The sequence below is a fragment of the Papio anubis genome, chromosome 17 (assembly GCF_008728515.1).
Source record: "Papio anubis isolate 15944 chromosome 17, Panubis1.0, whole genome shotgun sequence".
Taxonomy (NCBI): Eukaryota; Metazoa; Chordata; class Mammalia; order Primates; family Cercopithecidae; genus Papio; species Papio anubis.
This window is the reverse complement of record NC_044992.1, coordinates 47,737,505-47,765,105: the sequence shown is the minus strand read 5'-3', so window position 1 is coordinate 47,765,105 and position 27,601 is coordinate 47,737,505. Positions and strand designations below refer to the sequence as shown.

General features: G+C 38.7%; 1 protein-coding gene across 5 annotated transcripts; it reads left to right on the top strand.

The window, feature by feature from the left end:
• Positions 1 to 485: 485 nt before the first annotated feature.
• On the top strand, positions 486 to 22,885 carry SMARCE1 (SWI/SNF related, matrix associated, actin dependent regulator of chromatin, subfamily e, member 1). Of its 5 annotated transcripts, XM_009190565.4 has the most exons (12): positions 486 to 2,049; positions 3,997 to 4,048; positions 4,225 to 4,268; positions 7,324 to 7,428; positions 12,305 to 12,385; positions 13,358 to 13,489; positions 13,781 to 13,952; positions 17,838 to 18,010; positions 18,512 to 18,613; positions 19,260 to 19,470; positions 19,897 to 19,975; positions 21,262 to 22,885. In XM_009190565.4, exons 2-11 carry the CDS (start codon positions 4,042 to 4,044, stop codon positions 19,959 to 19,961), a joined length of 1,092 nt encoding a protein of 363 aa, XP_009188829.1. In that variant the 5' UTR covers positions 486 to 2,049; positions 3,997 to 4,041; the 3' UTR covers positions 19,962 to 19,975; positions 21,262 to 22,885. The 5 variants fall into 5 exon arrangements, with proteins under 5 accessions (XP_009188829.1, XP_021784860.1, XP_003913026.1 ...); XM_021929168.2 differs by lacking the exon at positions 7,324 to 7,428; XM_003912977.4 differs by lacking the exon at positions 19,897 to 19,975.
• Positions 22,886 to 27,601: the final 4,716 nt, after the last annotated feature.

The window sequence follows — 27,601 nt, the reverse complement described above, 5'->3', positions numbered from 1 at the left end:
CAGGGAAGAAACCAGGCTGGAGTTGCTGGGCAAAACCAGAAAAAGAATGTACTGGAATCCCTTCCGAGGCCTTCGTGTATCGTACATTAATCCTTTACATGTCCCTGATGCATATACATGTGTGTGTGTGTATATATATGTGTGTGTGTGTGTGTATATATATATATAATTTTTTTTTTTTTTTTTGAGACGGAGTCTCGCTATGTCTCCCAGGCTGGAGTGCAGTGGTGCCATCTCGGCTCACTGCAAGCTCCGCCTTCTGGGTTCATGCCATTCTCCTGCCTCAGTCTCCCCAATAGCTGGGACTACACGCGCCCGCCGCCACGCCCGGCTAATTTTGTTTTTGTAATTTTAGTAGAGACGAGATTTCACAGTGTTAGCCAGGATGGTCTCGATCTCCTGACCTCGTGATCCGCCCGCCTCGGCCTCCCAAAAGTGCTGGGACTACACGCGTGAATATTTTTTAAAAAGCAATTTCATGTACATTTTCTCAAGCACCACTCAAGCTGCCTGTCCACAGGGCAGACGACCTCTCCTTTAGTCTTTCTCTTGAATATGCTCTTCAATTTCATTAATCTCTATTCATGAGTATAACAATATTGGATAAATTGGACAGAGTAGCACTTGTTCCTGGCTTTGCAGACTAGAGATGCTTCTATTCCCTGTTGGCACACTCAGGATGAGGGCTAAGGGCAGCCCAAGAATTCAGCCTCTCTCTCTAAATGTCAACTGTTTTCAAGTAACGACAGGTCAGGGGTCCCATCTGTTCATTCTCCTCCACAGTGGCCCACAATATCCGTCAGGTGTTTATGTATCCAAAGAGGAGGCTACTCACTCCATCTGGTAAACCAACATACTCATGATGTAGTGGAAAGAGCCCCGGAGTAGCACAGGGGGCTGCCTCAATACACACTTACTGAGCGTCTAACAGTGAATGAGTCAAGTCCTTCGTAGGCACTGGCAATGGGAAGATGACCAATACAAACGGCTGAACCTTGCTTTCAAGGCCTTCATAAAGCACTAGAGATGACAAACACGGTCCGATACAAAGGGTCAGGTTCAGGACTCCAGTCATTATTATCAAAGAGCCACGGGAATACAAACGAAGGATTACTAGCGGGGGAAGTTCCTGGAGGGCATCACAAAGAGACCTCTGAGCTGGATCCGGAAGGACAGATGAGTTTAAGCTGAAAGTGGGGACGGTCGTTCCCGCTGGCGGGAACCGAAGGAGCCAAGGCAGCTTTGGGGCGGAGACCAGGTGGCACCCGCGGCGCTGCAAGGACACACAAGCTGTTGCAAGAGGGTCAACCTCTCCGGGCCTTGGCTCAGAAACCTGGGACGATTACACCCTAAAAGCGCTTGGAAAAACTGCAAAACTCGTACTGCTTTTCGCCAAAGCTACTACCGTGCCGTGAGGGCAGGAAGCCCTGCGAGGCGTCTGCGAGGACGCAAACGCCGCGAAGCGAGTCCTCCACGCCTCCATCCCCGGCATAGTGAAGTGTAGACTCTGGCCCACAGCCGAAAGGAAAGACCCGGGTCGGGGAGGGCCCCTCCAGGGGCGGGCTCAGCAGGAGTCTGGCCGAGCTGCGCGCGGCCACAGTGGTTCCGCGGCCTCGCGCTGAGTGCCTCCCGCCGTCTCCCACTGCAGCCCCCACCGCCCCTCCGCAAGGCCCGGCGCCTCCCGCCACCTCTTCGGTCGCTGCGGCCGCTCCAGCTCCTGACAGCCGCTAAACCCAGGCCCATCCCGCGGTCGGTTCTCTTCGGCCCTCTTCGCCGTGACGAATCGGCGCCCGGCTAGGAAACTATCCAAATTCGGAGAGTTTTGAGGAACCAATGGGGCCTGAAAAAAATCCCGGAGTGTGCTAAGCATCACCGCATCCTCACTAGAAGGTTTATTTTTTCCAAAGAGGGTCGGGTGGGGCCCGGAAAAAAAAAAAATTAAGAAGAGTGTGGAAAGTGCGAGTGCGGAAGCTCCGGACGCGAGGGGCGGGGCGTGCGCGGGACAAAGGGAAGCGAAGCCGGAGCTGCGGGCGCTTTTTCTGCCCGCGGGTGAGTGTTTCCAAGTGGGCCGGACCGGGTTGGTGGGGGCAAGTCGTGGTGTCCCCGCTTGGCTGAACTCCGAGTTCCCGGGGGTTGCTGGGGTTCAGGCTTGGCCGTGGGGCCACAGCCGGGAGCCGGTTGCGGCCTCCTTGAGGCCTAGCAGAGCAAGGGTTGGAAGGGAGTCCCATCTGGGGCCCCCTCCTTGGAGGCAAGGCTGGTCACCCGAAATTGGTCAAAACACCTGTGCATACCCCGTTTTAGGGGAGTTGCTAGTAAAGTACGTTCTCCAAGACAATGAGAGCGACCTCAGGAAGCCCGCGGGCGAGGCAAGTCCGTGGTTCTCACCCCCAGGAATAAGGTTCCCCCATTGGTTCAGGCAGCGACCTGAGGACTCAAGATGTGGCTTGTGGAGACGAGCAGCGCTCTGAAATAGTTTGGCCTGGGTTTGAAACCCAACTCTGGCACTTCCTGGCTGCATATGGCTTCAGACAAGTTGTTTAGACTCTCCGAGACTCCCTTGTTTCATCTGTAAAATGGGGATAGCTGTACATATCAAGTACTTGTGACTGTTAAGCGAAATAGGGTCATAAGCCTACCCCGTATAAAGTATTTCTTGAACAAATATTTATCGGGTATTTATTTTTATGCCAGGCACCAAGGATGGATCCAACGGTGGACAAATGTACAAGCCCACTCTTAAATTTTATGTTCTAGCAAAGGAGAACCATAATTTTAAAGTATTAACAATGAAGTATAACGTACAGGGAGCTTATGGCAGTTGTCAGGGTCCCCTGCAGCGAGGCCTGCTGGATGTTGACAGCTCCCTTAATGTGAGCAGAAAGGAAATCTACACCAGAGTCAAAGGTTTCTGACTGTTCTTTAAGAGGGAAAGACTCAGGTTGGACCATTGAGAAAATGAACTGTTTCTTTCCACACCAGGACTCATTCCTTACGCTCCAGGGAATTTCCTTAAAATGAGTAATAGAAGTGAAAAATCGGATCTATTCCACATAACTTTGGATGCAAATACCTCCAATAGTCATAGAAGTTTATTTGCCTTCTTTCTAAAGATGAATTTTTGTCTTTTTGTACCTCACTATTTGTGATGTATGTTGATGGAAAGAACAAGCTCACATGTGCCTGATTATGTTGTGAGCTGGTAATACTAGGAAAAAATTTCCTAAGAATTGAGCTGGGTCCTGCCATGGTCCCTGTTTCCAAGTAGCATACAATCTAGCCATATTGACAAGTTAAAAAAAAGTTATAATAATATCATAGATCTGTGTAAACTGTATAGGAATACAGATGGGGGAGCAATTAATTCTGCCCAGGTAATGTATCAAGAAAGTTCCATTGAGGAGAAAAATTTTGAAATGGGCCGTGAAGGGTGAATAAGAATTTTTCAGGTAGACTCTCAAAATTTATTCCCAGCATTTATGAAGCTATTTACCACTCTTAAGAGAATGCGAAGTTCATTGTCATACCAATTACCTTTTGCACTGCTTCCAGGAATAAAATGCTGCCCAGTGTTAATAAAAATTGTTATCCCAAAAACATGGTACAGTTGCTGATCAAGGAGCTGTCAGTATCTGGTAGGCCTTGTTGGGTTGGACTCTAATACATCACTTTGTATTCTCATCCTTGTATCAGTCCGATGAAATGTTTACATGGCGTCAGCAAAATGTTTTCCATACAAGAGGTAGCTTAGTATCCCAAGAAAAAACCTGAAAGTACATTTCTAAATATCCCCAGTACTTTATTTTAGTCATTTAATTCTAATCAACCAAATCTCCTATAAGAACTAGTTAAAATATGCAAAAGGCTTAATTACTAGGAATTAAGGTGAAGTAATTTTACTCAGAAATACCAATTAAATTACCCTATTCATTAGGAAAACATTCTCGTATGCTTGCTGAGTTTTGATTCTCTTTTTTTTTCCTTTTTTTTTTATTTTAGTGTCTCAGATTCATTCTTAAGGAACTGAGAACTTAATCTTCCAAAATGTCAAGTAAGTTTCAATTTTTATATTTATCGATCTATGTTAATAAGAGACTAATGCCCTAGCAAGTGGGAATTCCAAAATACTCTCATTTTTTTTTCTTCAAAACAGGACCATTGGTAGTTTTGTTGCATAGTATTATATCTCAGTTGTTTACAAGAAGTTATTTATTTTCTTTCAAACAGAAAGACCATCTTATGCCCCACCTCCCACCCCAGCTCCTGCAACAGTAAGTTTTAATTTTCTTGTTAATGTAATAGCCAAGTCTGGCCTTGATACAAAAACCCAGATGTCTTCCAGTGACAGTCACTCAATCATCACAGCAACAGGATGAAATTCAGCTTAAAAGAAAAAAAAAAAAAAAAAAAAAAAAGCATTTCCTACTAAATAAAATAATTATTTGCATCTTTCCTTGAACCAACCCCAACATTTAAAGAAACAATACTGTAAAACTCCAACCTCCTATGCTCAGTTTGTTTTGTTTTTTTCTTTGTAAATGGGAAATAAGTGAAAGTTTTACCATTTCTTTCTTATTAATCTTCACTATTAAGAGTCTTTAAGTTGTTACTGAATGAATGCTCATTCTGGCTTTTTTGTTAAACCTAACCTTCAACTGGTTATGTTTTTCTCTCCTTTCTTGTCTCTCTATAAAATTTTCATATTAAACAATAAAGCTTCTGAAACTATACTCATTGTAAGTATTTTCAAGCTGTTCAAGTAAAGATTTCGTTATCTATGGGTCAGATCTTGCTATTGAATCTTTTTCCACTCCATAAATTATATTTTATTGGTTTGGAAGTATGTATGTTTTGAGGTATTTAAGAAGTAGTTGTGAACATATTTTTCATCCAGCAAGCTCTGGCCCAGCTTGGTCAGCATGTAAAATAATTTTCCAACCTACAAAACAGATTTAGCAGTAACTGTTCAGGTCTTGCTGAAATGGCTTCCTTGTTGGTTTTTTGGGAGGGGGGTTTTGTTTGTTTTTTTAAAAACACTGTTAACATGACCAAATTCTACAAAATTAGTTCTTTAATATTAATCCTTCCTTCCATACCCCCTACCACCTAAATTTCAGGCTAGTCTACTCTTCACTACTAATTAGGTCCTTGTGTAATTTTGTTTTCTCCGCTAGAAAACTATTCATATTTACTAACCCTCAGATATATGTTTTAGTTACATTTATCAACAATTTGTTTTTCTTTAGTGAGATACTTTTAAAAAGAGATACTGTACCATATGTTCTCATTTCAATTTATATTATATACAGGCTCTAAAGTTAATTCCAGTAGACCGTAAAGTCCTGTGCTTGGTTTCTTTTCTTTCTTAAATCAAAGAACATTTGTTATGACCATCTCCATGGCATTCCGCTAGTGGCTATACAGGTGGAGCTGAACAATTGAGATTCTGACCTCAAAGAGCTAACCATGTACTTCAGCTTTGGAAATGGTATAATTATAATGTTTTGCTTTCCATTTTTTTTTTTTTTAGTTCCCTTATTTTTATAACATTATTGCCTCATAATGTTGAACAGTGATTCTTATTATTTATGCAAACTTTGAAGGTGTCATTTTGACATAAATACTGCCTCTGACAATGTATCATATCTTGAGGACAAACTTGATTTTTTGAGATTAAAATATTTCAAAAATGAAGTGTCCCCTTATAACTTACTATGCGTAAAAAGGATTTTTTTTTTTTTTTGCCTTTCTTTAGTTATATTTTTGTGCCATTATAATTTCACGTTAACACACAAAATATAGAAAACTAGGGATTAAAACATCCAACAGAATGGATACTAAATTAATTATTCTCCTTCCTTCTTTCCATTACTCCTACCACCACCACCATCACCACCACTACCAATACTATCACCACTATCACCTCCGCCACCCAAATGTACCACTCCAAGTAATATACACTTCTTTCATGCCTTTGATACTTCATCTGTGTTTTGCCTACTTAAATATGCTTAATTTGCGTCTTTTCTAACTGTATAGACTAGAAATTGATCAGCCGTTCTCTTTTCTCCTAAAGAGTATCAAATGTAATATCTGCTTAAATGTCTTTCTTTTGGGTACTAAGGATATGTGCAGCGGCATGTTTTAGGAAATTGTGTTTATTTTGTAACAGCTACAGCTTAGTTGGAATGTGTTAAGTGTATTTTACATTATACAATTAAGGACCGATATTGTTAATTGCATGTAAAAATGAAATTGTCACATATTTTGATTGAGCTTTACAAGGTAAAATACCCGAATTTTGGTCTGTCTCTACTATATTCTTTCTATACATTATGCCTTGGTTCTCATGAACATTGAGTGTCATTGTATTAGCCCCAAGGCCACTGCTATATAAGAGCCCATTTGTGATTACATCAACACATAATTCACAAAAACCAAGAGTTCTGTTGCTGAAATGAGCAGTTGTGTTTTGAAAGGGTGAGAGCTATCAGGAAACTAGATGAAAAAAGAAAATTCAAGTCTATCAACTAGAAAAGTAGTTCACATTGAGACTAAATGCAGAAATGTTTTCATGATTGACCTGTGGAAGATGGATCAAAGAAGAGATGGAAGAGAAATCCTATAAAAGAATGACTGGGTTAAAAAGATCAGATAGTACCCCAGAATGAAATCCATGCATTTCTTACAAGTCTTTGTTTTAAATCATGTATGTGACATCCATCAAATCCAGCATATGTTCTTTTCAATTGACAAATCCTGGCTTCCCGATTTGAGTCTCTTCTCATTTCTCACATTATATAAAATGATTTAAAACCGTCTTTGAAATCAGATCCATTTCTTGTTTTTGTTTTTAGTAGATGAATACATTGGTGGCATCCACATGTCAAATAAATTGTGTTTTGTTTTGCATGTAGTGTTTTCAGAGTTCTAGTTTATCACACTTTAAGCCTTCCTATCTCAGTCTTCATATATTGCTAAGTTGTTATATCCTGTTGTTGACCATAAAGTAAATCCTGAATGTTTTAAACACTTCAGTGTATTGCTTTCCTCCAGAAACACAACACACATTCACAGTCACACAAACACCCCCAGTCCCTGCAAAAAAGAAAGAGAAAAACAACCAAAAGACACTGCAGACAGGTTTCTCAATGAAAGAAAAAGATTTAATTTCCTCAGTGGAAAAAAAGAACAATTACAACACACCATTGCTTGTTTAAATTCAGGTTGCTTTTGCATGCCATATGCAGATCATTTTTCATTTCTGTGTTTTCCTCGTTTGAGCTCATTTCTCATTCGTGTTTTTGTCTCATTTGTTTCCATCAGCAAATGCCCAGCACACCAGGGTTTGTGGGATACAATCCATACAGTCATCTCGCCTACAACAACTACAGGCTGGGAGGGAACCCGGGCACCAACAGCCGGGTCACGGTAGGAGAATCAACTATTACAGCATCCGGCAAACAACTGGAATTGACCAGAAATGCCTTCAGAATTAGGTCTTTTTGAATCATAAGCACAGCCATTTAAAAAAATTTTTTTAACCTAGCTTTTTGACTATTTTCAACATTCATTGTAGCATCTCACACTGAAAAAATAAATAGTGAGATCTGGAATGTATATGGAAGAAAAGAAAAATCCATTCTGTTTGGTGGTTGGTAGGGATAAAGCCTTGAGCACTTGATGCTTATACTGTATGTAAACAAACAGAATTTCTTCTGGTAAAAATACCCTTTTTGGCATAAAGAGTATTTTTCGTTTTTATAAGGTGATTGGCATTAGTGTCAAGGATTCAGTTTCTAGTAAAGGCTGGGCTTTCAGACCTGGCTTTTTCAGGGCTGGAACGCTTTTGGCTGGTATACCAGTTTGAATCCCTACCCATAGTTATTTGTCTTTTGGATTTAATAGTTGACCTTCTAACTGAGACTCATTGCTCTACAGTGAAAAAGAGAAAAACGTTTTAATGTCACCTCAAAGAAATGCAGAATGAAGATTGAATGAAATTAATTTGAAGTATCAAACTAGATACGTACAACGAGAAGTGCATTTCTAATCCTTAGTATAAGAGATATGATTTCTGAAACTTAGGATGTTTCATTTAAATGATCAGCCTAAGATTTCAAAATTAGAATCATCTTAAATTTCATTCAAAAAAGTTTAAGTGCCAAAAAAGCCAATAATTATAAAAATGACTTACTAAAGATAAAAAATCCAAAAGTCAAATACTACATTGGAATGTAGTGTTGCTGAGAATTTATACAACCCAGAATGGCTGTAAAGTTTTTAATATCTGGTTTTTGTTTGCTGTATTCATAAATAACAAGTGCCTTCTATTAATGTAACTTCAAAAAAGCCCTCTCACCCTGTAGTCAAGCTAGAACTGAAAGTTTGTAGCTATCAAATGAATGTCTATCTTGATAAGCATATTGCTTAGCTTGATAGGTTTTGTTTGTCTAAATTTTTCATTGTTTCTGCATAATTTGTACTTCATAAGCATATCAAGTTTTATGTGCCATGCATATTTCATGGTATCTGAAAAGAATTCTGACAAAGTGTGTGTATGTATGCATTTCACAATGCATACAATTTTTATGTGCATCAATACATGTTTTTCCCTGGCCTAAACGTGTTGTTTCACAAGTGTAATGGGTGGCAAGGTTTGCAGATGATAAAGAACATTTTAATTTAAACAATGAACAGAATCAATCTTGGATCTTCATGTTAATGCAGAAATTTTTTCACGGGCAGTAAACAAGAATGATTGCATTTAATAGCTCTATACAGTCACCTCTTGATTATCTATGTTAATGGAATACAAATGGTAACTATAATATTACAATAATTTGTCTTTTGGTTTTGTGTAAGCATTTTGTTCTTAACTTGGATGTAGCTGTGGGGGATTCTCTGTTAAAAATGTGAGATTGTTCGATGGAGACTAGGAAGAGAAAGTGCACTCCCTATCTGAAGTCACTCATCTGTTTCTTCTCATTCCTTCTTGGCGAATGTTAAGAACTGAGCATTTGGCGTGGACACTAGCTACATGGTAGATGAAGTATAGAGAGGTGTGGGGCATGGAAAATTTGGTGTTTTGGTCCTTTGTAGAGATTTACTTTGTATTATTGTCCTCTTAACACCAGGTTGAAGTGTAATCAAACTGCTATATGAAGAAGGGCCTAGAAAATGTGGAGGTTTTACACTACTTGCCCTGTTTTCTATATCTAGTTTAAGCTGTTAGGACTCAGTGGCTCTGATTTTGACCATAATAAAAGCATTTTGATTTTCATAAAAGCATTGTGACCCTAGTTATGCATTACTTTTGGGGGTGAGGAGAAGCTCCCGTTTGGTATTATTGTGTGCATATTGTGTTAGTGGCTTTCATGAGTCTGTGAAGCCCTGTCCAGTAGCTTCTGGTAGGCTGTAGAGAACATTGGGTTTCCCTGGTGACTCTGGTATACTTGGATAGTTCTCAGACAGTAAATACTTTATATAGCATGTCAAGACCTTTTGGAGTGCTTATGATAGCTACAAGATAGAATTCATTCCTAGTCAGTTCTTCATTCAGATGATGATTAGCATTCTCCTAAGTATAGGTGTGAAAACACATTGAGACAAAAATGTCTTTAAAAACAGCCTGTTTCTGTACATTAATAGAAATTCTGTCCCAGAAGAAAGCTCTTAAATAAGTTCCTGCTAGAGAAACAGCTGAGAATTACAAAAGAAACAACAATAAAAAACTGAGTAGCCAAGATAAATTTCACAAAATCATGAATTTTATTCATAGGCGATTTCCTAAGACCTTGCTCTTCTGTAAGCCCAGTTCTACCGACCTCTCCGTTGGAAATTGAAAGCAGAAAATTGAAAAGAGAGTTGCTGCTAGAGGTGGATTTCCTGATAGTAGCAAGGAAAGAAACAGTTCAAAAATGGAAACACATTCTCCAAAAGCATAGCCATAGGCCACTGAAAGAGCCAACAACAGATTTTCGCATTTCACACACCCGACAGAGGGTTACAGCACAGCAAAACAGTGGTTGTTTACAATTGAATCTTATCCAGAAAGGGTCTAAAGTATGTTCAACTTTTTTTTACAGAAATGTTTAAGACATTGTAGAAAGATGTCTGTCTGAGACATTAAATAAATTGGAGGTGTGTAATGATATAAATCTTTACTATCCTGCAAACCATCTGGAATTTTAACTTTATTATTGTTTTGGGGTGTTTTTTTAGTTTGGGTTTTTTTGTTGTAAGTTGACTGGTCTCAATATATAGATGATATGTGTACCTTTCTTTGGGAGAAAGGAAGAGAAATAGCAAATCCATTAACATAAATGTGATTCTTTGAAAAATATCAAAGCAAATACTACTATGTTTTTAAAGTGGTTTAATTCATACTTAAAGCTCGAAAGCATAGGCATTTTAGAATTCTTTACCTCTTTAATTTCAAAAAAATTTTGACAGTAGTCTTAACCACCTCAATTATGGGCACAATTCCAACCTTATTTGTAACCCATTTCATGGAATTCTGAAGGTTTGTGTTGGATATGAGTTGGAAATGCTTTCTAATAACTATGTGTGAAGAAGCAGACTTTTGTGTGTCTGTTCCTCTGAATCCGTAAGGTTAGTCTTATAGGAATTCCCTTTCCCCTTAAAAGAACTTGTACAAACCCTGATACAGGTTTCCCTTTATTGGCTGCTACCCCACCACTTTTGATAGTTTCCATGCCCCCTGGCCATCTCACTCTCTTACCCACTGCTGGCCAAAAACAGTGTCTGTCTACCTGGGCACTAGCATGAGGTGTAGTAAGAATGCATGGAAGGAATGGAAAGAGAGGAAATACTGCTTCCAAGGCGAAATGCTTTCTAATAACTTCATATATGAAGAAGTAGAGTTACAGGGATGGAGAGAGACCCTTGTAGGAAGAGGAAACATTTCTTGATCATAGTGGAAAAGGACACAAACATGCTAATCCCTGAGCCCTCAAATGAAAAATAAGGTTATGATTGGGGTCCCAGCCTAGAGTGGAGGAGTATCTCTGGGGTTTTATCATAGCAACAACAGAAGGGGAAGCGAACAAAATGTTACTTTAGTTTTCTTATAAGGATTTGCCAATCCTGTCTTTTGATAATTAGAATAAAGCCAGCACTTCATTTCTCCAGCCTAGCAGGGAGAGTCAATATCAGAGGAGATCTCCTGAAAATTTGCAAATTGTCTGAAATAGCAATGATTTTTCTTATTCTGGGTCTTTAATCAAATGCAGTCATGTATATTAAGAGGAGACTAAAAAGTTCAGAAATAAATACTTTTAGATGGGTGTTATCTGGGTGGTCTACCAGAAGCTGTCTGGAATCTCACCTAGACTTTAGACCACAGGAAAAACTGATCACTTTATCTTTCTCTTTCCTTCTTTTTTTATTTTTTCTCTCACCTATTTTTGCTTTACCTTTTTAAAAAATATTTTTCAGTCTTCCCTCCCCCTCCTTTTCTTCTGTCTTTCTTTTCCTGCACATCACATCTTTCCTTTTCCTCTGTCTTTCCCATAAAACCAAACATTTTTAATGGAATGGAACTTCTTGATACAACACCTCAAAAATAACAATCAGGCCCCATATCTGCCACTTCTCTGTTCCGGATAAACTTGTTTGCTTTTACACTGTGATTAGGACTAAGGACACAAAAAGGTGTGACTTTCATTCACACTTCTCCTTCCCCTTTACAAGAAAACCACTAGGTAACAGACAGAACCTTAAGAGAAATAAAATCTCTAGCCTGGCAAAGGAGGTAAAGTGGTTTGTTATTTCACTAATTGTTTTTCACCCTGAGAAGTTGTTTTTGTGGTGATATTGGAAGTACATTCCTGACATAGTGCTAATAGGTTAAGGCCCCTGTAGACAGTGTGAGAATGGTAAGTGTTAAGGGTTCAGATCCTGCTGCAGATAATCAAGTGTTGACTGTATGTGTAATGGTAATTGAGCAGAATAAGAGGGTGCCAGGTAATGTCCTGAATGTGAGACGGTTGATATATAACCATATATTTTCAATGTATGGGTTACTATGTAATATTTTATTTGTTCCTGCAGCCAGGTTGTCAAAGCATTGGCAATAAACTGCTAAGTAAAACATTTAAAAAGTTTGTGCTTAAAGTCATTTTCTTTTGAACATTTCTGAATTTGCAGTGATAGCTATTTTCAGTGGAGAAAATATTTGGACGAGTAGAAGAAAGGCGCATTAGAATTTTTTAAGGGACTCTCTTTTCAGTTTGCCGGTGAACTCCTTACAGCTGAATAATGAATGTATTTAACTCTTTTGTAGGCATCCTCTGGTATTACGATTCCAAAACCCCCAAAGCCACCAGATAAGCCGCTGATGCCCTACATGAGGTACAGCAGAAAGGTAGGCGCTTAGGACCTGGAAAAGAATGAGGACACTGTCTTTGCTGCTTCTTTCTTTGCATCCAATTTTAGATTGGCTTAGCCAGCTTTTCTGTGCATATTCGGAGGAAAGGACCAAAAAAATACAGTTTTTAAGGCAATTAGTTCTGATTTCAGAATTCCAGAACTAAAATCCAACAAGAGGAGCATGATTAAATAAACTGTTAAAATCCTTAAGATAGAATGTTCTGTGGCCATTAAATTAAAGTCATGTCTTTTGGAGAATATTTAATGACATGAGGAAAATATTAAGTGAAGGAGGACTACAAGACTACATGAATTAATATCTCATTTTTATAAAAATAATGGCAACCACATGTTAGTTTGAAGGGGGAAAACACAGAAGACAGTGGTTATCTCTAAGCAGTAAGCTTATGGTAGTTTTTATTTTCTTTTCCTCAAGTTTTCCTTTTTTTTTTTTTTTTTTTTTTTTTTTGGTGATGAACTTACGTTACTCTTAAAATAAAAAAAATAGCCAATATCTTTATTAAAAGGCAGAGCATTATAACTACTATCTAGAAATTGTAAACCTTTTGATCTTGACTATTACATTGGTTTTTGATAATATGATGTATTGTGTTATGCAAATTAAGCACTTCTAAATTCACGTGAACTTTTAGTGACATAGACTGTATTATTGAAGTAATTCATCTTAAGTGTCTGTAGTGATTGGAGATGTTCTTGCATATCACATTGAAGTATTTATAAGTGAGTGACATGATGTCTGAGATCTATCTTAAAATAATCCAGTAGGGCAAAGATAACCTGAGGTTGGTCAGTCGTTGATCATTGTTGAAGTAGGCTGATGAGTACATAGAAATTTGATACTGTTGTCTCTGCTTTTTATGTTCAAAAGTTTCCATATTAAAAAGTATTTTTAAAGGTCTATACATTTAGACATCAGTATTAACATTTCATCTGTTTTCTTTTTAAGGTCTGGGACCAAGTAAAGGCTTCCAACCCTGACCTAAAGTTGTGGGAGATTGGCAAGATTATTGGTGGCATGTGGCGAGATCTCACTGATGAAGAAAAACAAGAATATTTAAACGAATACGAAGCAGAAAAGGTAGGATAGGGGCTCACAGTGGGATAGATAATGTGTAAAGTACAAAAACACTGGCTTACTATTTATAAAAGAAACATAAGATTTGGTCAGAAGGCTGATGCTGTACTGAGGCTTTGTCTACCTGAGTCAAGTCAATTTCTCAAGGCCTCAGATTTCTTGTCTGTAAAAAGGAGATAATTATCCGAACACCCTGTTTACATCATATCTTTTGATATTCAAATGAGATAACATAAGTCTGCATTATAACCTGTAAAATGTTAATTATAAAACCAAAAAACATTTGAATTTCAGATAGAGTACAATGAATCTATGAAGGCCTATCATAATTCCCCCGCGTACCTTGCTTACATAAATGCAAAAAGTCGTGCAGAAGCTGCTTTAGAGGAAGAAAGTCGACAGAGACAGTCTCGCATGGAGAAAGGGGAACCGTACATGAGCATTCAGCCGGCTGAAGATCCAGATGGTAAAAGAAAAAAAGTGGGGTTTTGTTTATGCTTTCTCTGAGAGTTAGGATATGAGTAATCTCTTAGGTGTGTTTTATTTCTTATCCTAAATGGAAAAGAAAGCATAATTTATGTGTCATCTCAGTATTTTGGTTATATTGAGTAAGATTTGTATGTGAATTTCCCACAAGAAAAAGAAATATCATTTTGAGTGCAGAAAATGGCAAAAATTATTTATTGTTTATCAAAATCTTTGTACTCAAAATGCATGAAAGGTTTTTAAATCACAATCAGGATTTTGCCTCATCTGCTTTTACAAAGCTAAATGCATTCTAGTTATATCCTGTTTTCTTACTGGTTCACTAAATTTGCTGAATTAGAGGCTCTTAAGGGAGAAGCTAATGAGTATGTGGAAACATTATGAAGTTTCCTTTCCATTTAATTCAGAAATCTAATAAGAATGTATAAATATAGCTCATGCTACTACTTTTATGGGTGTACATGAGGGTACACCCATACAAATTTTATACATGCACACGAATAGCAGAGCTTCCTAATTGCCATTCTGTATGAGTAGTTAGCAGGTGTGCTGATTGTTCTGGTCTTGTGCAGCCAGGCAGGGTCTGAAGCTGCAAGGAGACCCAGAGATAGCCACTTGCAGTGTGAACACACTCAACCACATATTTAATGTGCTGTATAAATACTAATAGTTTCTCTGTGTACTGCTATGATGTGCAAAAGGTTAGAAGCTCTAGCTACAAGTGACAAAAACATCAGGAAAATGATTTAAGATCCCATCTTAAAGTTGCAGTAACAAAGAGGAAGGCTATAAGAACTTTAAAGACAGTATCAATGAGGGAGGAAGCAATAATAGCACCTGAAGACAAGAATAAGTTGATAAAAGTGGGGAAAAACAGAAATCATTTTTTAAAATAATGGACTGGAATATTGTCAAATGTTCTCATAAATACACACAGTGGAATGTAACACTATAGAGAATAGAATATGGAATAGAAACAGTATTGAGTGTTAAACAGAATCAGCAGTGCTAAAGACACACTAGCATCCTCACACTTTAATTACTCAAATGGAATGATTAATGCAAGAGAAACATACAGAAGATGATCCAGGCTACAGATATTGGGAGGATGGGGGTCAGTACAAGAGGAAACAAAGGCTAGCAACGTAAGTAGAAAATAACTAAAGCTTTCGTTAACACCATGAACATTGAGAAGGACTGAAGAGATTCACTCAGAAACAGTCTCAAACTTGGGCCTATTATGTTTTTAACTTTAAGGGTGGGTCTTAAAGTTGCTAGTAAGTAAGTTCAGGTAGTAATTAAGATGCCAGTATGAGAATGTCTTTAGCATGCCAGTATGAAAATGATTAGAAAGAGGAAGACTTGGGAGGTGGAAATGTATGTCAAATGTACATAAGAGAAAGGGCATCTGCATGAAGTACAGCAGCTACTGACTTCTTTAACAGAGGACTATCAAAAGATAGACATGACCAGGCGCCATGGCTCACGCCTGTAATCCCAATACTTTTAACTAAAGCAGGAGGATTGCTTGTGGCCAAGAGTTTGAGACCAGCCTGGGCAACACAGCAAGACTCTATCTCTACAGAATACTTAAAAATTAGCTGGGCATGGTGGCTTGTGCCTGTAGTCCCAGCTGCTCCAACTGAGGCTGAGGTGGGAGGATCAATTGAGCCCAGGAGTTCGAGACTGCAGTGAGCTATGATCATGCCACTGCCCTCCATCCTGGATGACAGAGCAATACCCAGTCCCAAAAAAAAAAAAAGAGGGCATGTGCAATTATCTACACAAGACAATGAAGGCTTTTGTTCAATGAGAGCCTCTTCATGGGATAAATAGCTGTTCAATTAGATCATAATTAGAAAAGCCATTCCCCGAAAAAAGGAAGCAGATGACTTACATGCAAGGAAGAACAAGCCCAAATTCTTAGACCTTATTACCCCATCTGTGGTCAACACTGGGGCCATATAAATGAAAGAAGAAAATAAAAAATAACAAAAACAGATAACTTAGACAGACATAGCACAGATATACCACATATAACCCTAAAGGTGAAAAACTCTTAAAAAGTAGAAAGATTACAGAGTTTTTAAAAAACTGTATCTTACCTAATAGTTTTAATTTCAGAAGTTTATTTCCTAAAGGAATTACTCAAAAGGAAAGAAAAGTAATTTTTTTAACTTTTTACAAAAACAACAGTTTTTAGCTGTAGTATTTATGATAATGAGAATTTTAGGAACTGCTTAAGTGCGAGACAATAAGAGAGGTGCTAAACTGACATAGGAGCACCACAAAGGCCTCTAACAGGGTTCCCTCTGTAACAGGCTTTCCTCTGTAACAGGCTTCCCTCTGTAACGGGGTTTCCTCTGTAACGGGGTTCCCTCTGTAACAGGGTGTCCTCTGTAACAGGGTGTCCTCTGTAACGGGCTTCCCTCTGTGACGGGCTTCCCTCTGTGACGGGCTTCCCTCTGTGACAGGGTGTCCTCTATAACAGGCTTCCCTCTGTGACAGGCTTCCCTCTGTGACAGGCTTCCTTCTGTGACAGGGTGTCCTCTGTAACAGGCTTCCCTCTGTAACAGGCTTCCCTCTGTAACGGGGTTTCCTCTGACGGGCTTCCCTCTGTGACGGGCTTCCCTCTGTGACAGGGTTCCCTCTGTAACGGGCTTTCTCCTCTGTAACGGGCTTTCTCCTCTGTAACGGGGTTTCCTCTGTAACAGGGTTTCCTCTGTAACAAGGTTTGCTCAAGTATGGTTTCTCCCTGTCTGGTGGGACACTGAGGTGATTAAGTGGGTCAAAAAGGAGCATTTGTTTTAGTATGTATTGCTACAGAGAAAGCTTTTTTTTTTTTTTAAATGAGTTAGTTTAAAGAAAAATATTAAGTAAACAATAGTACAGGCTGTTAGTAGATATATGAAAAACTACGAAGGCGATAGAGCAAAGACTGAGATTAAGGAAACACTAGATACCTATTAAAAATAAGCATATAGGGTGTGCGCAGTGGCTCACACCTGTAATCCCAACACTTTGGGAGGCCAGGATGGGCTTATCACGTGAGGTCAGGAGTTCAAGACCGCCCTGGCCAACATGGTGAAATCCTATCTCTACTAAAAATACAGAAATTGGCTGGGCGTGGTGTCATGTGCCTGTAATTCCAGCCACTTGGGAGGCTGAGGCACAAGAATCAGTTGAACCCGGGAGGTGGAGGTTGCAGTGAGCCGAGATTGGGCCACTGCACTCCAGCCTGGCTAACGGAGTGAGATTCTGTCTCGAAACAAAACGAAACAGAAGCATATAAACCAGACCCGTACAGCTGGCTAAGTGTAAACTGACAAAAATTAAATTTGGAATCAAAACATTTATTTTTCTTCTATAAAATTCCTTGAGGGCCTGGGAAACTGAATATTGTTAGAGATGATGTTTCCTCTGCTGTGATAATTTTACAAATTGGCATTTTCATAAAGTCACTGCCCAGTTCATATGTTGTTCGTTAGTTGTTAAATGCCTTAAGTCACTACCAAGAAAGTGAAACACTGGGCAGAATTTCAATTACTGCCATCACATGCAGCCTTCACATTGATTCCAAAGCCAGAAGAGACATGTTGTATCTCATTTATGTTTTAGCCAAAGCCTTCTCAGACACACATCGTCACTTAAAGACTGTGAGATAAATTACTACCTTGGCCAGTGAACACATTACGTCCTCTGTATGGTTTTTATCAAGTAACTGCCCAGTGCTCCCATGACGCTGGTCAGGTCCCCTTGTTAGGCCAGCAAGGGCCATGGTTCCTTGATAATTAAGTGTTAACATGTTACACTCCTTTTTATGGTTACTGGTGACCTACTTTGCAGAACAATTTGTTCATTCCAGATTATGATGATGGCTTTTCAATGAAGCATACAGCCACCGCCCGTTTCCAGAGAAACCACCGCCTCATCAGTGAAATTCTTAGTGAGAGTGTGGTGCCAGACGTTCGGTCAGTTGTCACAACAGCTAGAATGCAGGTCCTCAAACGGCAGGTCCAGTCCTTAATGGTTCATCAGGTAAAGTCATAAAACATTCGTTTCAATAAAATGGGCCTATACCACAAATCCCAGCTGACATGATTCCTACACCATGCCTAAATGTACCTGTTAAATATGTCAGTCTAAACTCTTCCTGATTTGGAGAAGAGGTTTAAGGAAGTGGACCTTTCCCAAATGTTTAATAAGTTTGTCATTAAAAACTATAATATAGAACCTTGTAATGGAAGGTATATTTGTTAAGAAATACATGTGAACTTAAGAATTTTGAGGCATCCTATCAGTCTTTACTGCTCTACTAAATACTTTTTCCAAAGGAATTGCTCAGGCCTGAAACAGTATTCTTTAACATTTACCTATTGATCATAATCATTTCTTTGTGCTGCATTTTGTATTTTTTAAATCTTAGCTAGACTCATGTAATAAATGATCTAAAGTTCAAAACATTATTTGGTACACTGTTTGAAAGTATGAACCATTAAAACAGGAGACATGATTGTAAAGCCTGATCCTGTCTTGCAGCGAAAACTAGAAGCTGAACTTCTTCAAATAGAGGAACGACACCAGGAGAAGAAGAGGAAATTCCTGGAAAGCACAGATTCATTTAACAATGAACTTAAAAGGGTATCTGTTCAATATGTTAACTATACTTTTATCACCGTACCTGTTACTTTATTTTTCCTCATTCTTTTTTCCAAAATAGTATTTTTATTGAATGTTGTGCACTTTGAAACAGGGCTAACTTTACTATAAAACCTGTAAGATCTTTTTTTTTTTATAAAATTGTTCCCATTCTCTTGACAAAATTGCAATAAATTTGAAATATCATGAACTATATGCATATCAACTAGGCCTATAAATGCTAGAGCCCTCTGATATTTTAAACTCCCATACAGTCATTAACTACTTTCATTTTATTGTGATTTATTCATCAAATGTCTTCATTAAATGTAATTTATAGTTTGCACTTTGCATTCAGACAAGGAAATCTAGTTGGTAGCCCAGAATGTAAAATGGAAGCCTTATGTATACCCCAGAATTTTCACTATTTTGCCTCACCAGCTGCTCTGGAATATCCCATATTATATGACTGCTAGAGCAGTTTTCTTTTCTTGTAGACCCAAGAGTTTCAGAGAAGACCTAGAACCACATTTTTTTGCGCACATACACAGACACAGTTCATAGGCAAGGAAACCAACTTTTGAAAGAATATATCTGGCTCAAAAATTATAAGGAAAAACATTACCGAGTTCTGTTTTTTTCTGACTAGTTGTGCGGTCTGAAAGTAGAAGTGGATATGGAGAAAATTGCAGCTGAGATTGCACAGGCAGAGGAACAGGCCCGCAAAAGGCAGGAGGAAAGGGAGAAGGAGGCCGCAGAGCAAGCTGAGCGCAGTCAGAGCAGCATAGTTCCTGAGGAAGAACAAGCAGCCAACAAAGGCGAGGAGAAGAAAGACGATGAGAACATTCCAATGGAGACAGGTAACCCACTAGCAACAAACGCAAAGGAAGTGCCAAGACTTTGTATGGCTGTCTTTAATTTAGGTTTTTCTTTCTAAGTGCAGGTATTCTGGTACCTGCCACTGAGGGTGATGCCGAGTACGAGATTTGACATGATACTGACATTCAAAATTTTAACCTTTAATGCTTACATTATTTATCAAGATGTGGTTATTACTGTTAAGATTAATTGTCTTTGGTGTCCTAGGACAGCATTCTGCGAAGTAATACCTGTAAGGCAATCCTGCCCATCACTTGTTTTTGTAAATAAAACTGGAACACAGCCACACTTGTTTGTTTACATACTGTCTGTGGCTGCTTTGGGGCTAAAACAGTGTAGTTGAGTAGTTGCAGCAAAAACTGCCTGACCTGCGAAGTCTAAAATATTTTCTGTCTGGCTCTTTACAGAAAAAAATTGCCAGCTCTGTCCTAGAAAAACCCTTACTTCTAGGTATACTGATTTTCCTGATTAAAAGCATCCCTCAAGGTAAAAAAATAAAATTAAAAATAACTTGTATAAATAAAACTTACATAAAGTACTGATTACATTGATCGTCACTTGTAATTTTGAGATCACCTTACCTCATAGCACTGTTTTGACACTGCCTAGTACACTGTGTAAACAGGACTCAGCTAAAAGTAGTTATGGAAAACAAAACCAAAGGCTTCCTGGAGCATCGTTGAAAGAAGTGGGAGGGACAGTAGTGATACTTGGTTCTCAAATGACAACCTCCGAGTGCCATACTTTGTACTCAAATGACAGCCATCTGGAAAACATGAATGGAATATAGATATCTTTCCCAGGTATTTCTGCAAAATTTAATCCAGCAGATTAACATTTTAAATAGTCATATTTTAAGTTTCACTATCTGAGTCTCTTTCTGTTTTGTATGAACGTGAATTCATTCATCTTAATGAATTTGGAGCATGAGCACATTTTTGTGGTTAAAACAAAAGCTTGCAAAATAAAATACTGATTTTTGCTAATTTTACAACTAGACGAACACTCAGTCCTTTGCCTCTGTTTTGGCATCTATGAATGGGGCATGTCTTATGCTTAAGGTTTGCAGGTCTTTACTCAGGTTCTGTCCTCCTAGTTCAAGGAAAAAACCTGAAGAAAATTGTTTGAGACTATTAGAGCTAAAACCTCATGCTTTTAATTTCTTACAGGAAACAGCCCAGCATGACTTTAAACAAAGTGTCTAAAAGATCAACCTTGTATTATTTCTACAACTGCTTTCTCTTGTTTAATCCATAACACTACAGACTAACGCTCATTCACTGTCCAATAGAAATAAAATGCAAGTCACATGTGAAATTTTACACTTTCTACTAGTAACATATTTTTAAAAGTTAAGCCAAACAAGTGTTTTAACAGTATGTTTTATTTAATTCAACATATCTTAAATAAAATTATTTCAACACGGAAGGAACATTTTTAAAATCAGCTTTCCTTTTTTTAAATAGTCTTCAAATCCAATGTATATTTTATACTTTTATACACATCTCAAGTCAGAAGCTAAATTTTCATCAGAAGTATTTGATCTGCATTTATTTAATAAATTTCATTAATTTACAGCTAAAAAGTAGATTTTTCATACCCAAATTGTTCCAACATTCTTAAAAGTTCTTTAGTCACACTGGCTCATTTCAGGGGTTTAATAACCACATGTGGCTAGTGGCTACCATATTGGACAGCACAGCTGTATACTGTCAGCTTAACTAGAGTAGAATTTCATCTTGGAACTGACAGTGACAAATGTGTGATTACAGAGGAGACACACCTTGAAGAAACGACAGAGAGCCAACAGAACGGTGAAGAAGGCACGTCTACTCCTGAGGACAAGGAGAGTGGGCAGGAGGGGGTCGACAGTATGGCAGAGGAAGGAACCAGTGATAGTAACACTGGCTCGGAGAGCAACAGTGCAACAGTGGAGGAGCCACCAACAGATCCCATACCAGAAGATGAGAAAAAAGAATAAATGTTGCCTTGTTTTATGTGTTCTAAATACTTTTTTAAATGAAAAAATGTTTTTTGGTTTTAATGGTGTTATGTGGTTTGTGTATTAATTTTTTTCTTGTCCATATCACACCACCAAAGGCTTTTGGACCATTTAGCATCATGAGCCTAATGGCACAGTCAGTCACCTTTCTTAAGTGTTGTGAAGATGGCTCTTTTCTTTGGATCTTGTTTCTAGCCCTCAACTGCTGAAAGCCTCAGAATTTAGGTTAATTGAGAAAACACCCACCTCTTTTAGAGAATTATCCTTTGATGCTGCAGAATCTACTCTTACAATGCCTTCCTACAGCTCACTGGGGTGCTTACCAAAGCCATAGCTTTAAACCTTCCCAATCCCCATCAACAGCTTCCTGAAAGTTTCCTCTCTTGTTTACTTCTGCAAAGGGTAGCTTCTTAAAAACGTGATCATGTATGAGTAAGTATTTGTTCACTTACCCTTTTTTACTTTTAATCAATGTCAGATACCAAGAGTTGTGTTAAGAAGTTGAGTGTAGCCTGCAACTACGCGTGGATCTTACTGATCCAGAAATAGTCCCCATAGTTAGAGTAGTTACTTATGAAATGGTCATTAAAGTGAACACAGCACATATACATTATCTGTACTGCTTTTTGTTATGATTAATATTGGGTATGTTCTGGTAAATCCATCCTTATTGTATAGAAAGAAAATTACTTTTTTACCAGGTTTTCCAAAGACAGAATAGATCACAAAGCTCAAGGAATTTAATATTCTTGTAATGGACTAGATAATTCAAACTGATTAGCCCATTTCTGAAGAAAAACAGCTGGGAATTAAGTTAATCCACTTGAAATTGTTTTACAATAATCAGAACATTCGAAACCTCAAGGCTCAGGATCCCATAGATCAGAGCCCACCTTTTTGATAAACTCTTAAAGTCTTGGAGACTAGAAGCAAGATAGTTTGTGACACATATGCTTCCCAAAAACTAGAATAGATTTTTACTGAATAGTGGTATATCTGATGGTATATGTTTCTTAAAGGTCCAAATGTAATAAAAAAAAAAAAAATGAAGAAAAAGGTCTCAGTGTTTTTAATGCACTATGTAGTTGTATGCAAGACAGGCATCCAGTTTTTTTCTGTAATGCAGTGACAGTGTGGAATGACCACTCAGCCATTATGAATTTGTGTACTCAGGGCCCTTGTCTCACCCAACTGTCTCGATAAACTGCTGCAATAGTTTATTTGTACAAGACACTTGTGAAAATCACTTTTCTTACATTATAGTCAATGTCACATACGGAAGTTGGTCTTTGACTCCAAAAGTAAACGGAATATGAAGAAATCTGTAACGTTTGAACTATCTTTGAAAAAATGGCTATGTAATAAATGTAAGTCCTGTGCTTATATGGAGAGAACTCTGTACCAGCATGAGTTAATTTATAGTGAATTCACTGCTATTCAGTTCATAGCACATTAGTGACTAGGAATCTATGTTCAGCTTCCTGAGAGGAGGGGAGGAAGTTTGATGTTGGGTGGAAACGACTCTTGACATCTGTTTCCTTGTGCGTCAAAGAACGAATTCGTATCAAATCTGTTGAGCTTTGGCCATTATATGGCTAAGAACTTCAGCCATCTCATCTCGGACAAATTGGACAGCCTCCTTGATACATTTTCTAGTAGTCAAAATGGGGCAGATGTAGTATAATATGGGTGGAAAACAGTGCCCCAGCAAGATACCAGGTTATTTACTGTGGTATGGAAAGCTCTAAGAGAATGGAAGTGGTTCTTTTGCCCAGCTGGAAATAGCACTGGGAAAACAAGTGTATCCAGACCAAGCCTGCCCATACAACACTGGCAATTGGTTGATGAGGGAATTAAGTCAGATGGGAGATGAGATTTTTTTTTTTTTTAAGTTGGAGTCTCCATCTGTTGCCCAGGCTGGAGTGCAGTGGTGGCGATCTTGGCTCACTGCAACCTCCGCCTCCCAGGTTCAAGCAATTCTCCCTGCCTCAGCCTCCAGAACAGCTGGGATTACAGGCTCTCGCCACCATGCCCAGCTAATTTTTGTATTTTTTAGCAGAGACGGGGTTTCACCATGTTGGCCAGGCTGATCTTGAACTTCTGACCTCCGGTGATTTGCCCACCTTGGCCTCCCAAAGTACTGGGATTACAGGCATGAGCCACTGTGCTCGGCCTCAGTTGGGATTTGACAGCTCTGAACCTCAGCAGGGGAAGACTGAAGTAAAAATCCACTTTGTCAGAGTGATCTATGTAGACTTGTTTGAGATGGTTGTCAGTTTAGAGAATGTGGGATGTAGTAGAGGTCTTTGTTTTTTTCCCATGTCCCAACAGGCACTGGGGCAAGTTACTTAAACTCTTGAGCCTGTTTTAATTATAAAATAGATCAAACTGCTCTCTTTCTCGGTGCCCTTACTGCTCCTTGATTTTTAGTGCATTTATTTTGAGTATGAATGCAGAAAGTCTGAGGGCCTAAATTTTATTAATTTTTAACAAATGGGAGAGAGGAATCCTTGATAGTCCCCCAATCAACTTTCCTTTTGTTTTGAGAATGAGTCTTTCTCTGTCGCCCAGGCTGGAGTGCAATGGCACCATCTCGGCTCACTGCAACATCCGGCTCCTGGGTTCCAGCAATTCTCCTTCCTCAGCCTCCTGAGTAGCTGGGATTACAGGTGCCCGCCACCATGCCTGGCTAATTTTTGTGTTTTTAGTAGAGTCAGGGTTTTCCTTGTTGGCCAGGCTGGTCTTGAACTCCTGACCTCCTGATCTGCCCTCCTCTGCCTCCCAAAGTGCTGGGATTGGTTTTCTAACAGGAATTTTAAAGTCTGTAACTTCTCCTGTCTATAAATAAGGCTGTCTTTTTAAATGACTCTCCTACAGGATGTGATAATTATGTATTCTATAAAGCCGAGATTTGGAGAGAGGTAAATAGCTATTTCACATTAATACAATGATGTAAATGCCCTATGGAAAAGATACAATACTTGGACTATGTTTTAAAGGGGAATCTGGGGTCTTGCATATTGAAGTTTAACTAGATCCCTCCAGATTTTTGGTTTTGATCCTACACTTTTAGATACTAGTTTTGGATTTTAGACAGTTGGTGCTGACGGTGTGAAACTTCTATTGCCTGCAGTTAAATTGAAGCTTTGGTTTCTCATGTGAACAGGCAGTGAAGCTGGGATTATACTTTAAGTCCTCATTTCAGAAATAGTTTCCCTCCACCCGCAAGCACTACCACACATGGTCTCCCCACCTGGTTTCAGCTAGTGCATTAGTTTTATCTTGTTTTTTACCGCTGGGCAAACCTGGCTGGAACAACAACTGACTTCATGATTTGCACATTTGGAGGGCTTAATGTCTTTGCAAATGAAAAAATCCACTGTGCATTAACAAGCTCAGAGGAACTCGGAGCCTTTTTAGAAGAAATCATCCTCAATTATAATGTGGCTTACTGCAATAATGTTTCTTTGATCAGGATGGAAAGGAAAATACTGAGTTTAGCAGAACACTTTGGTGTCTAAATGTATTTGTAATGATACAATTGTTTATCAGTGTTTTAGATTGAACCATAAGACATTGCCAGTGTACGATTTCATCTACAAAATGACAACTTCACCTGGCTTAACCTAAATTCTGCGTTTTGTACTCCAAGAATAAGCTCTTCATGGCAGCTCTCTAAGTGTGAAATGATGGAACTTTCTATTTGCCAGAATGACCTACACTTCTCTAATAGTTTATCTCACATTGTTAGCCAAACGCTGATTAAAACGCAAATCTCAAACTATTGACTTTTTAAGAGCCTGATGTTTAAAATACACTGTGGTGAACTTATAGTTAAACTAGCTCGTTTATGTTCACACATTTTCTCATTTAGCACCAGAAAGTTTCTTACAGCTCTTTTGCATGCATTCAGGAGTAAAAAGCATTATATGGGGAGGGGAAATTCCCAAATGATAAAAGCTTTTTACCTAAAAGTGAGACAGTAACTGCAGATAATGGCTCCCTTTGAGGAGGCACTTGAAAGAACGGAAGGGCTGCCTTAAACTCCTTGACTTTAAGGGGCAGCAAGGACCCTCGGTCAGCCACCTCCACACCCGTCTAGCACTTGGTCCCAGGTGCCCATAGGCGTCATGGCTCTGCTTAAATAAATACCTCTAGTCCTGGGGAGTCCATCATCTCTTAAGATAGCTCATTCCTTCTTTAGTTCACTAAAGGTATTTCCTCTCACTGAGCTAAAATCTGTCTTCCTATCATTTCAGCCACCCTCTTACACACCTTGAAGTCAATTAGAGTACGTGTCACCACCTTCCAAGTAAAAGATCTTCAAATATTTCAAGACATGTGCCCCTTGAGATCCTTTCAGAAGACAATTTCCATTTTCTTTTTTAGAATTTTTAATTTTTTAATGTCCAGAAAAATTTGGAACATAGATAGTTTACATTCTCATTGTCCTGTTGTCTCCCCTCCAATGTGTCTCTCCTGGGATAAAAGGACTGTCTCTTTTCAAACACGTTTTTCTCTAATCTGGTAAAGTGTTTCCTCCCCAGTGTATTGTACTTGAGACACAACATCTCCAGGTCATGGAAACCATCTGCCTAAAATACAGGGGTGGTCCCATGATGACCTCAAGGTCCTGTACAGCACAGAAGTTTTGTAACTGTACTACAGATTCGAGCTCCATGAAATGAGCGTTGACGAATGTTTTCAGATGTAGCACAACGAGGAGCACACAGGTTCAGTTCACTGAGTTAGTACTTCTCAAACTCGATCATTTGCATGCCACCATCACAATTTTTACCGTTTCTGGGTACGACTTGTGCTAGTATTACTTAGCAGCTTTCTTTGAATCAGCTTCTTCCACTTGAATGACTTATTTTAAAGGGAAACTGTGTATCAGCATAAATGTTAAAACCGTTGTCTTTTGTCAAAAAAGAAAATAACCTTAACACAAATATTTTAGTAGTTCTGTTTAGACTTAAATATGTACTATGTAAAAGAGTATTATTTAAGGCCAAGTGTGGTGATTCATATCTGCAATCGCAGCACTTTGGGAGGCCGAGGCAGGAGGCTCACTTGTGGTCAGAAGTTCAAGACCAGCCTGGGCAACATAGCAAGATCCTGTCTCTATTTTTTAAATAAAGTTTAAAAAAAAAAAAAAGAACATTCTTTAAATGGTCTTTGTACTACCCAAAATCATCCCAAGGATCCCACGTGGTGGTCTGGATAACACACATGGGAGAAGACAACAGTAATGGGAAGGGCTATCTCCTGCTACCTGCAGTTGCAGGAGGCTTGTCTTTTTAGAAACTATCCCTGGGTCAACAGCGGCTTATAACTCAAGGGCAAATTCGGAAAGTTAATTCCATGATCACCTAATAATACTAAAAGCCAACATTTGTTGAGCACTTCCTATATGCTCATGCACTTTTTATACTTTTTATTTTCTAATCCCTGAAGTTAATATTAGAGTAGATCACTTTACCAATGCAGTTTATATTTATGATCTTGGGCCTGAGTTGATCAATCAACTCCTACAAACCATTTTTCCTGGAGAGAGGAAAATTAGCCCCAGGCTGTTGTACAAGAGATTAAATGACATCAAGATTGAACATCTGTGCTAGGGATTTCATCATTGTGGATCAATAATTCAAAAGACTCAAGACAAAAGTATCCACTCGGAGATCAGTGTTCTTGCAATGGGAGATGTATATGGAAAAACTATTCCCTTTGTAATCCTTTCCTTCTTCCCTCCAAAGCTCTCCATACCAACAAAATGAAAAAGTACACACACACACAAACACACAGACTTAAATAATTTGTGTGTCTACAATAATACAAAATACTGTGCTACACAGAGAACTACTCTCATGTCTGATGTCTGCTGTGTTATGTGTGCATTTTACCCCTGTTGTGGTTTCCTGTCAATCAGTGAGCAGTGGGAAACCTTTTAAAAGACATCCCTGGTTGGGTGTCAAAAATTTCAGGAAGTATCAAATCAGATGGATGTTATGCAGAATAACTCTCTGACCTTTAACCACCTCTTCCTGGTGTGTGCTGTGGATGCGTCTTCCTCCTCCTCAAAAAACACATCACGTATTCTGGGACAATAG

Excerpts from the sequence above, each read along its gene's own strand:
- SMARCE1 (XM_003912977.4), top strand. Across the intron at positions 12,386-13,357 it reads ACATGAGGTACAGCAGAAAG|GTCTGGGACCAAGTAAAGGC; the intron begins GTAGGCGCTTAG and ends TTTCTTTTTAAG. Across the intron at positions 18,011-18,511 it reads AGTCCTTAATGGTTCATCAG|CGAAAACTAGAAGCTGAACT; the intron begins GTAAAGTCATAA and ends CCTGTCTTGCAG.